Consider the following 12,500-nt stretch of genomic DNA (forward strand, 5'->3'; position numbering starts at 1 on the left):
CATACTGGTCTTAGTGCTGCCTCCACCATGTCTCCATGAGTGACATCTCAATAGGCCTCATGGGTGGCAAGGCCGTGGTCACAATCCACCTGCTGCCTCCTGCACAAAGGGCACATTCACACCAGATACAAGCCTCAAATACTGGGGTTAATTTAATAAAGGAGTCCAGTATATTCACCTAGCTTTAACTTAATACTAAACTACATGCAAGAAAAAAAAAAAAAAGAAAACCGCTTTTGCTTGCACATGATCAGATGATTGAAGACAGCACAGCAGCTGGACAGGGGTGTGTACATGTTACCACGGGAGTGATGCTCTGCTCTTTGATGACCAATTACTGTTTGCTGAAAGTCACATTACTGCTTTATAGCTATGCCCCAATGTTTAACTCCAAGATTAGAGGAGATACACTTACAGGGATACATTGCAGCCTCTTAAAATATCTAAATACAATAAAATTACAATATAGTATATTGCAGCTTATCAGTCTACAGATGGATGCACAAGTTTTGTTTTTAGACCTTTTTCCCTTTATTTTTATTTGGTGATCCTGCCAGGATCACATTTTCTGTCCTAGTGGACAACACTCTCCCATTGTACTATATTTTTGGGAGGATCCGTATTGTCACCCTAGAACAGGACTACAGAACACCTTCCCCTATCCCGATATCCACAACATAGAGGGAGAGGTGCTCTACAGTCCTCAAAGATCGCTCAGAACATTGTAACTAATAATAGTGCTACCCAGGCATAGATCACAGATTTCCAGCAGGATCAGCCGGTATTTTTGACCTCACTAAATATAACAAAACATGTTCAATGGTGTATTTAACAGACCAAAAATGAGTAAGTTCATTATTAGGGATTATATACACTTCCATTTCCCCTAACAAGTCACACTTACCTGTCCCTGTTCTTCTGTGCCTTTATTCTGCAGCCTGCTTTGCTCCTTACAACCTCTTCTTTAACCTCCCTAGCGGTATGATTATGTCCATATTTCTGTGCTCAAAGCGGTACATTTTTTTGCATGGAAATATGTAGTTTTTTTATTGTAGGCCTGTAATTTTTAGAAATAACTCACTGAAATCTGTCCGAGCAAGAGTCTAGTAAACATCCCGGGTATGATAAAATTTGAAACGGGAAATGATAAATTATAATTTAATAAATAATCATAAAAATAATAATAAATTTAATTCAATAATATAATCAAACCAAAAACACTGAAATTGGAAATAGAGCGCCAAGTTCGCACATCACTGAGCAAAGTCGCAAAATCATTTTCAATGTCTGATGACGAATTTCCCCACGAATCATTATCACTCAATTCTGCAAGTGGTTCTAATTTACTATCGCTGTTCTCAAGCTGATCTAAAACCGCTTTTTCCCTTCAAATTTGAGGTGGCTAGAGTGGAGTTTCAATTAATGTCAATGGGCGGCGTGAGTTGCAAAACTATCAGGACTATGGCTTAGCCGTGGACATTTTTAGTGGCAGCAGAGATAGCTGAACGTTTTGATATAAGATTTGTGTAGGTGGGCTTGAAAATGAGGGAGTGATGGCAGTTTAGAACTCATGTCCTGATTTTTCAGCTCGCACTCTAGCTTTTGTCAGCTCCCACTCTAGTTTTGAACATTCCGCCATTCATTCCTATGGGACCAATTTCACCACAAAAATGCCGATATTTTGTGAACCATTCAGCAAAACGTTCCACAAAGTAATAGCACACCAATCGGGAACAATCCACACGTTTCGGTATATTACGGTCTATGTAGTGTAAAAACTGTGGGAGGTGTTAGGGTGGTAAATTTGGCTATAATAAGAAGAATATATATGTGAGATAACAGTAAGTGGTCTTGCCATGCAAGAACACTTAATAAGTCTGACTGCACTTTGCAAGTTTTTTCATTTTTGTTTTAGCCCTGGTTCACACGGATGTGGTGTGGAATTCACAGCATTTTCTGTGCGAATTCCGCACCGCATCCAAATCGCACCCTGTTCATGCCAACAGCTGCGGGTGCGTATGTTCACACCCTGAAAGCGGTCCGCAAAACGCGTTGCGAAGAATCTGAATGTATGGCTCCAATTGCACCGCACACAAGTCGCATGTGATTTGCACAGGAATGCGGTGCTGTTCCTGTGCGAATCACATGCGATATACCACATCGCATATATGTGAACCCAGGCTCAAAGGGAACTTATGCTGAGAAAAATATGTCACCTCTCCTGACCATGCTAGTGGCTTTGCTGACAACCTTTTCCAATGGCTTCAATGAAGTAGAACAAATTTGAGGATCCTTCACTTTGCCCATGCTTGTAGCTAATAAAGCCAGGCCAGGCAACCAGCCTTTACAGACAGAAAGCCAGCAGCTTCATCACCACCTTTTTCTCTCAGCACAGGTTTTCTATATAGCAGGAACATTCCAAGCAGCATTTGGTGGGCCATAATTACTTTTTGGATTTGACTTCACCTGCATACCTTAGAGTGATTGTAAAGCTTTTTTTTTTTTTTTTTTTTTTTTAAATAAACATGTTATCCTTTCCTCCTCGAAGCAATGGTTTTCCTTTTGAAAGGTTTTTACCTTAATGCAGAGAATGCGCTGAGGTAAAAAAATGTTTTGCCTTTGTAACCACTTTAAACAATGGGTAGATAGCTGTCCACAAAAAAAACAAAAAACAAAAATTGAATGCTTTTATTTAAAGTGGAACTACACTGCCTCTGAGCACCGCAAACCAAAGATGTCATTTAATTCAATTGTAATATGCAAAGCAAACTCCCCCATCCATCCATGTCTCCATGTTTTAGTTTACTGACAAATCACTTTTAAAAACACTCCCTAGCATTTCTAGCTGTGGCCAACTTGAGTAAGGGCAAATAATTCATGCAGCATTCATTTCCTGGAATCCATCTGCCCTTAGTTCAGGCATACAAGCAGGAGGCATGCTTATCTGGGAAAACCCCTCCTCCCCTCCACAAGACTACTGGGATGTATGACATCTTTTGCTTAGGCAAGACACCAGGAAGTAACTGAATAAATGTAAAAAAAAATTGTTTAAAACAAGTAAATATGATATACATTCCAATCTATTTACTAATGCTAGCAGCATAAGGATTAAATATAGTCAATGTTGATTGAGAGTGTGAAGTTCCGCTTTAATCTAAACTTCTATTTATATTATTAAAAAAATATTACATGAAGAACGTATACAAAATAAAATGGGTAAAACTGCATTCAGTGAATTGGCCACAATCATTTCCAAACAGTGCTGCTAGCTGGCTACACAAACCCCTACATATATACAGTATATTCATTCTGTTTTAGTGGACTCTTTGTAAGCTCTCCAGGTACAATGTCTGATACATTTGAAAACCTTTTCTTAGTGATATTTTTTTCAAGTCACAAGTGTAATAAAAGCGCCACACCCTTAATACTTTAAAGCAGCAATTCCACCTCAAAGAAACCAAATAAAGTTTCTTAGTGCTATAACTTAAATATTTAGCGCATTCCTTTATTTAAGATATTTTTTTCAAGGCAGGTGGCCAGATCTTTCCTCCACCCTCCCCAATTGCTCAGCTTCGGACCGGCATGCAGAAAGTGGTTACCATATGAGCATAGTCAATTTGAACACATTTAGGACCAATTTACACATAAGCCAATTAATGCCAAACTCTGGGCACAAGAACAAAAAAAAAGTTTTTAAAAATAAGTTATACATATATGCTCTATGCAAGGATATTGCACAGAGCCGTCCATTACCTCTTCCTCTGGGGTCCCCTGCCGTTGCTCTCTGCTTCTCCTCCTCTTTGCCTGCTGCCATAGCAAGCCGTGTGCTATGGGGGCACACATATGGGCAGGCTGCTGAGCTGGGCTGTGTGCATTCATAGACGCACACAGCACATCTCAGACACTCCCCTGCTCCGTCCTCATTAGATTTGACTGACAGCAGCAGCAGCCTAAAACTCCCGCAGGTCTCAGTGTGTCCTGTGAGAGCAGAGAGAGGCCAACAATGCAGCAGACAGGCAGAGCACTGGATCGAGAGAGGATTTAGGAGGAAGGTGTTGGGGGCAAGCAAGTGGAAGGTTTCTTACAAAAATGCCCTTGTTAAGTCTAGAGGTACAGAAATAAGCTGTAACGGCTCATTCCCACAATCAGAAAAGGGCAGATGGAAACAGTCAGGCAGTTGGTCTGATCATTATTATTATACAGGATTTATATAGTGCCAACGGTTTGCTCAGCGCTTTACATTACAGTGGGGGACAATACAGTAACAATAGAAGAGGGATTTGAGGGCCCTGCTCCTTGGAGCTTACAATCTAGGAGGGAGGGGTGAATGGTACAATAGGTAATTACTGTGGGGGATGGAGTGGTTGGAAGAATAGAGGATTCCAGTATTAGCAAAGGGCGGGATAGGCTTCCCTGAAGAGATAGGTTTTCAGAGATCGCCTAAAAGTAAGTAGAGTAGGCGATAGTCTGATAGATTGGGGTAGAGAGTTCCAGAGGATGGGTGACGCCCTGTAAAAGTCTTGGAGACGAGCATGGGAGGAGGAGATGAGGGAGCTAGAGAGTAAGACGTCTTGCGAGGAGCGGAGTGTACGGTTTGGGTGATATTTAGAGATAAGATCGGTTATGTAAGTTGGGGCAGTGTTGTGGATGGCTTTATATGTCAATGTTAGAGTTTTGAATTTTATCCGTTGGGCACCAGGGAGCCAGTGGAGGGATTGGCAGAGAGAGGTGGCAGATACAGAACAGTTAGTAAGGTGGATGAGTCTGGCAGCACTGACTCTTGTTGTTCATGGATTCTTCCTGCCATTCAGTAACTGCCTGTCCATATGGGAGGTACGGGCAGACAGCTGAACCAACAGTCTGCAGGTGACTGGCATTGCACCCACCCTCTGCTGACCGTGGGTGTAAAGCCTTACAGTCTGCAGTGTAAAAATGTTTTCTTTAAATTACATTTTTTTATTTTTATTTGCAAAAGGTGAACTTATCCTTGAGTCTGGTGTCATGATCACTGCCCCAGGTTTCCTGTTTCAGGGTGGCTTCTTTCTCTTGCAGCATCCTATGGAACCCCCCTTGCATACAGGGACTAGCGTTGTCTCAACCAACACCATGTGCACTAATAGAAACACCCAGTCCCATAGCCTGGGATGGCAAGGCACGTCCCTACTCCTCCCTTCTCCAAGCTAACATACTGGCTGGAGACTGTACTGTCTTCCTGTGAAGACCAGAAGTTCACGGAGGTGGTAAAGAGAGCAGCAACCAGTAGTATTAAGGCCTGGTTCACATACAGTCAGGTCCATAAATATTGGGACATCGACACAATTCTAACATTTTTGGTTCTATACACCACCACAATGGATTTGAAATGAAACGAACAAGATGTGCTTTAACTGCAGACTGTCAGCTTTAATTTGAGGGTATTTACATCCAAATCAGGTGAACGGTGTAGGAATTACAACAGTTTGCATATGTGCCTCCCACTTGTTAAGGGACCAAAAGTAATGGGACAATTGGCTTCTCAGCTGTTCCATGGCCAGGTGTGTGTTATTCCCTCATTATCCCAATTACAATGAGCAGATAAAAGGTCCAGAGTTCATTTCAAGTGTGCTATTTGCATTTGGAATCTGTTGCTGTCAACTCTCAAGATGAGATCCAAAGAGCTGTCACTATCAGTGAAGCAAGCCATCATTAGGCTGAAAAAACAAAACAAACCCATCAGAGAGATAGCAAAAACATTAGACGTGGCCAAAACAACTGTTTGGAACATTCTTAAAAAGAAGAAACGCACCGGTGAGCTCAGCAACACCAAAAGACCTGGAAGACCACGGAAAACAACTGTGATGGATGACCGAAGAATTCTTTCCCTGGTGAAGAAAACACCCTTCACAACAGTTGGCCAGATCAAGAACACTCTCCAGGAGGTAGGTGTATGTGTGTCAAAGTCAACAATCCAGAGAAGACTTCACCAGAGTGAATACAGAGGGTTCACCACAAGATGGAAACCATTGGTGAGCCTCAAAAACAGGAAGGCCAGATTAGAGTTTGCCAAACGACATGTAAAAAAGCCTTCACAGTTCTGGAACAACATCCTATGGACAGATGAGACCAAGATCAACTTGTACCAGAGTGATGGGAAGAGAAGAGTATGGAGAAGGAAAGGAACTGCTCATGATCCTAAGCATACCACCTCATCAGTGAAGCATGGTGGTGGTAGTGTCATGGCGTGGGCATGTATGGCTGCCAATGGAACTGGTTCTCTTGTATTTATTGATGATGTGACTGCTGACAAAAGCAGCAGGATGAATTCTGAAGTGTTTCAGGCAATATTATCTGCTCATATTCAGCCAAATGCTTCAGAACTCATTGGACGCCGCTTCACAGTGCAGATGGACAATGACCCAAAGCATACTGCAAAAGCAACCAAAGAGTTTAAGAGAAAGAAGTGGAATGTTATGCAATGGCCAAGTCAATCACCTGACCTGAATCCAATTGAGCATGCATTTCACTTGCTGAAGACAAAACTGAAGGGAAAATTCCCCAAGAACAAGCAGGAACTGAAGACAGTTGCAGTAGAGGCCTGGCAGAGCATCACCAGGGATGAAACCCAGCGTCTGGTGATGTCTATGCGTTCCAGACTTCAGGCTGTAATTGACTGCAAAGGATTTGCAACCAAGTATTAAAAAGTGAAAGTTTGATTTATGATTATTATGTTGTCCCATTACTTTTGGTCCCTTAACAAGTGGGAGGCACATATGCAAACTGTTGTAATTCCTACACCGTTCACCTGATTTGGATGTAAATACCCTCAAATTAAAGCTGACAGTCTGCAGTTAAAGCACATCTTGTTTGTTTCATTTCAAATCCATTGTGGTGGTGTATAGAGCCAAAAATGTTAGAATTGTGTCGATGTCCCAATATTTATGGACCTGACTGTATATGCATATAGATGCAATTTGAACTGCACCAGAGTCGCATGACATGTGAACCTGCAGCCTTTTCTATGGAGCTGGTTCACATTTGTGCAGGATGGCCACAGCGTGATTTTCAAAAGGGTCCAGTATGATTTTCAGCCTGGCTCAGGTGCAATTTCCAGTGTCATACACTTTAAGAATTTGCACATTAATCGCACCTGAACTGCTGGAGTTGCAGCAGATGGGGCTGAAATCGCTGTCAAAACCAGCCCGCACGTATGTGAACCCAGACTTAAAGTTTTAAACAGCAACAAATATTTTACTGGGAAACGTTTATTTTATTGCACTCAATGCGTTAACCTGAAAAACAGTTTAATGTGATTTTAAAGGCTTAAATTATTATTTTTTCTTATAACAAACATACTTACCTGCTCCCTGCAGTGGTTTTGCACACAGCAGTCAAGATCCTCCTCTGCTTGGGTCCCCCACTGGTGCTCCAGGCTCCTCCCTCCTGTCAGGTGTCCCCACAACAAGTAGCTTGCTATGGGGCACCCGCTGCTCCTTGTGTTCATTCACACGTGGAGTCAATGGCTTGGCTGACCCCCCTCTCTTCTCATTTGCTCACTGGCTCCCACTGCTGTCTCAGCCAATGAGGAGAGGGAGTCCTGGGATTACCAAGACTCCAGTGCACATCGCTGGATCGAGAGGGGGCTTCGGTGAGTATTAGGGTGGCTGCTGCACACAGGTGGTTTTTTTAGCTTCATGCATAGAATGCATGAAGATAAAAAGCCTTTAGAACCATTTTAACTGCTTGCAACCGCGCAACTGTCAAAGTAGCGCAACACCATATACCAAGAAAATGGCCTGGTCATGAAGGGTGGTGAATCTTCTGGAGGGCAAGTGATTAATACTACTTTAAAATGGTTGTACACCCATTGATACACAGAGATTAAACAAATTCTACATAAGTTGTATCTGTTTATCTATAGCCCTCTATTCTCTACATCAGTTCAAAGTCCAGAATGTATACAGCTTGTCTGAGCTGTCAGGAAAAAAAAGGGACAGAAAGCTGAAATGACACTCTGTGAGACCTCCGAGAGCTGATTGGAGGGAAGGGACACACACCCCCTTCATGCAGCACACAGGAACAGAGCTGAAGCTGTCAATCAGGCTGTGTGCTGGAGATCCCTCCCCTGTCACCATTTTTCTCTTGGTGTCAGGAAAACTTGTCAGAAGTGATTCATGCCGACAGCAGAGGAACGAGGCAGGAGATGCACATGACACTTAGTGCTCTTGACTGAGACAAGTACACACTTTGTTCATATTTCATGTCAGAGGTTTATAACCACTTTAAACATTTGATGGAAGGGGTGTCTTTGTCTATGCTCCCACAGAACAAGCAGATCCTTCCTTTTCATAGAAGTATGAAGGCAGGAATCTGATTGGCTACAATAGGACAACACAGACAGACTCATGCACTGATCAATGAAGCCCCTGGCCTGACAGGCCTCCCCTACACTCCATTCTGAGCAGTGACAACTTGCCATCGTGGCCCATGTCACCTGTAGAGTAGATGGATGGAGGTGCACCTACAGCTACCTGTCTCCTCCAGCCCCATACATCAGGATCCATCCCATGACACACAATACAGGTCACAGCACTGCCAGCTGCAGCCTCTAGTATACGAAGCCATACCCCATGTCCTGTCCATACTAGCACCATGACATCACATGCAAATGACCAGTCGGGTCACCAGTTGCCGCCATATGTTCCTGCCATCCCTCCCAAGTCTTGGAATGAACACTTCCACCCTCCATACACGGATAACGAGCTGTGTGTCGCCTTGTCACGACTCACTCACCGTCCCTCCATCTTTAATGATGATTTTCTTAGCCAGAAGAATGCTGCGATTTAACCTCTTCTTCTTTTTCTTTTCCCCGGTCATGGTGAGCTCAGGCCCGTCATCCCGACACCGGGAAAGGCTCCGCAGGTAGGCCCTCACAGCTCACCGGGCCACACTACCATGGAAACGGCGGCCCCTCCGCTTCATCCCCCCCTTCACCCGCTTCCGGCCTCCAGCGCTCCCTCCACCCATTGCTTGCTGTGGGACCAATGAGGAGTCAGCGTTTCCTTCCTGGAGCCTGTCATTGGCAGGCTTTGATGTCATTTAGCTCTAGCGCGGACGCTGATTGGCAAGGGCATGTGACGCGACGACGAAGAGGGACTAGAAAGCGGCTCCATATTGAGTGTGGCACAAGTATGAGCTGTCATTGCAGGCGGTGGAATCCATATGTTTATGGCTTTTACTGCTGCTAGCAGCTGTGTGCCTTCACTCCATATGTGTCCATGTTTCTAGCAGTTATATAAACACGTAGAGGCACGGAGGTGGTTATAGCTCTGGCCAGGGACAGTACAATCTGCTTGTTATCACCATTAGAGGCAATGACAGCCCTGCTTTGGGAGTTGCACTCATACTTGCACAGTTCATTTTGATGTCAAATTAATTTTAGTTATAGTGTTTTAACTAAAATGCCATTTTATTTGTATTTTAGCCATCTGAATGGTTTTAGTTGAATAAAATCGGCAGTGCATTTTATTCGACTAAAATCTAATGGGTTTAGTTAAATTGTAATTTATTATTTATTACAGTTACTTATATAGTGCTGTCATGTATTATTTAAGCATTTCTCTAGAATTTCCAAACTCATTATATACTACCAGAGTAAAAAAAAATGTATTTTTTTTTATGGTATTAAAGTAGTAGATTGTAAACTCCAAGGAGCAGGGCCCTGTAATCCCTCTTGTATTCAACTGTATTGTTACTGTATTGTCTCCCGTTATATTGTAAAGCGCTGAGCAAACCGTTGGCGCTATTTAAATCCTGTATAATAATAGTAAACTCTTTGTGTATACTTTTACCTACAAGCAAGGTAATAATAAAGCTTAGCTCTAGTTAAAAAATGAATACAGTATAATGCCAGAAGTATTGTAACGCCTGCCTTTACACGCACATGAACTATAACTGCATCCCAGTCTTAGTCCGTAGGATTCAATATTGAGTTGGCCCATCCTTTGCAGCTATAACAGCTTCACTCTTCTGGGAAGGCTGTCCACAAGGATTAGGAGTGTGTCTATGGGAATATTTGACTATTCTTCCAGAAGCACATTTGTGAGGTCAGGCAGTAATGTCGGACCAGAAGACCTGGCTTGGAGTCTCCGTTTTAATTCATCCCAAAGGGTTGAAGTGCAGGCCAGTCAAGTTCCTCCACCCCAAACTGGGTCATCCATGTCTTTATGGACCTTGCTTTGTGCACTGGTGCGCAGTCATGTTGGAACAGGAAGGGGCCATCCCCAAACTGTTCCCACAAAGTTGGGAGCATGAAATTGTCCAAAATGTCTTGGTATGCTGATGCCTTAAGAGTTCCCTTCAATGGAACTAAGAAGCCAAACCCAACACCTGAAAATCCCCCCCTCCACCAAACTTTACACTTGACACAATGCAGTCAGGCAAGTACCGCTCTCCTGGCAACCGCCAAACCCAGACGTGTCCATCAGATTGCCAGAGAAGCACGATTGGTCACTCCAGACAACACGTCTCCACTTCTCTACAGTCCTGTGGCGGCATGCTTTACACCGCTGCATTCGACTCTTTGCATTGCACATGGTGATGTAAGGCTTGGATGCAGCTGTTCGGCCATGGAAATCCATTCCATGAAGCTCTCTACGCACTGTTGTTGTGCTAATCTGAAGTGTGGAGGTCTTTAGCTACTGAATCTGCAGACAGTTGGCGACTACTGTGCGCTTCAGTATGCGCTGACCCCGCTCTGTCATTTTACGTGGCCTACAACTTCGTGGCTGAAGTTGCTCTTGTTCCAAGTTGCTTCCATTTTGTTATAATACCACTAACAGTTGACTGTGGAATATTTAGTAACAAGAAAATTTCACGGATGGACTTATTGCACAGGTGGCAACCTATCACAGTACCACGCTTGAATTCACTGAGCTCCTGAGAGCGACCCATTCTTTCACAAACGTTTGTAAAATCAGTCTGCATGCCTAGGTGCTTGATTTTATACACCTGTGGCCATGGAGGTGATTGGAACACCTGAATCCAATGATTTGGAGGGCTGGCCCAATACGTTTGGCAATATAGTGTATGTGAAAAAGCACCATAGGAAGCAATGTTAGTTCACATGTCATGTTCAAACCGCATCCAATCCACATATATGTGAACCAGCACTAAATTTGGTGGCTGATTGCTTCTGGCTGCCTCTAAAACAGAGGCAATGAATTAAAATTCATGGAGGCCCGATCAGTAAAGTTTTCTTCAAACAGAGGTCTGAAGCGCATTTTGTTTTCAGCCCTCTCCTACTGAATATCACAATTCTTATAATTCAGAATCCTCAGTCCCCCCTACATGTCACAGTCCCCCACTTCACATCAGTTTCACTTTCACAGTAGTGTTCTCAGGCCCCCTGTACATCACCCGCACCCACCCCTTTACAGTACGCCCCCATTATTTTCAGCAGTCCTCAACCCCTTTTCAAATCATCACCCCTGCCCTACACTACTGTCCTCTGCCCCTTCACATAACCCCCAGCAGAACATCTCCCTCCCAACAGCACTGCCCCACCTCCTCATATCAGAAATCCTCCCCCCCACACACCAAAAGTAGTGTTCTCTACCCTTTGCACATCAACCCCCTTCCCACACACACAGCACTGCCCCCTTCACAACCCCCCAATAGTATACTCTGCCCTCCTCACACCAACCACACCCCCCACTTCACATCCCTACCCCACAGTACTGTCCTTTGCCCTTCACATCCAACCACCACAACACTGCCCTCCCTTTACATCTTCCCCTCCACAGCATTGCCCTCCGCATCAGAAATCCCCCCCAATAGTAGTGTTCTCTTCCCTCTTCACATCAACCCCCCCCCCCACAGCACTGCCCCCCTCGCCTTTACATCACCCCTTCTCACCACTGCCCCCTTTACATCGCCCCCCCACCACATGCACACAGCTCTGCCCCTCTTCACATTTTGCCCCCCCTCTTTACGTCACACACAAATCCAGAGCAGTGTCTCCAGTCCACCTTCACTCTCCTACTTTAGAACGGAGAGCAGGAGGCAGAGCATTTCTGGATCAGGTGTGGGAAGCACAGCACATCATTGAACAGAACCGATTCTTTTCCCCCCATCCTCCTCCGCTGTTAAAACAGCAGGAGACAGGACATTTGTGGAGTGAATGTGGAATAACAGCTCAGTATTGAACAGAGTGCAGGAGCTGTCATAACATTCCTGGATCGGATGCGGGAAGCACAGTACACCATTGAATAGAGCGCGGGAGCTGCCTGGGTTAGCTCTTTGTATTAACCAGCAGGTGATTGGCTGTTAGGACTGCCCTACTTCCAATCAGTCGCTGGTTAACTTAAACAGGTAACCCTGGCAGCTCATGCACTCTATTCAATGCTGTGCTTCCTGCATCTGATCCAGAAATGTTATGACAGCTCCCGTGCTCTGTTCAATACTGTGCTGTCATGCCACACTCGCTCCAGAAATGTTCTGTCTCCTGCCGTCTGCTCTGCTGT

The 12,500-nt window shown here is 44.2% G+C and overlaps 1 protein-coding gene across 1 annotated transcript in view; it reads right to left on the reverse strand.

Moving 5' to 3' along the window:
* The window catches only part of LOC149441346 (solute carrier family 71 member 1-like), a 61,727-nt gene extending 52,746 nt beyond the window's left edge, over nt 1–8,981 (reverse strand). Inside the window, exon 1 of the mRNA XM_089657463.1 lies at nt 8,770–8,981. Coding sequence (XP_089513589.1) covers nt 8,770–8,853 — 84 coding nt within the window. The 5' untranslated portion in view covers nt 8,854–8,981. The remainder of the gene's footprint in view (nt 1–8,769) is intronic.
* Between the last annotated feature and the right edge of the window lie 3,519 nt (nt 8,982–12,500).

Source organism: Staurois parvus, unplaced genomic scaffold (assembly GCF_062004578.1).
Source record: "Staurois parvus isolate SC_StPar_1 unplaced genomic scaffold, SC_StPar_1.0 ptg001003l, whole genome shotgun sequence".
Lineage (NCBI taxonomy): Eukaryota > Metazoa > Chordata > Amphibia > Anura > Ranidae > Staurois > Staurois parvus.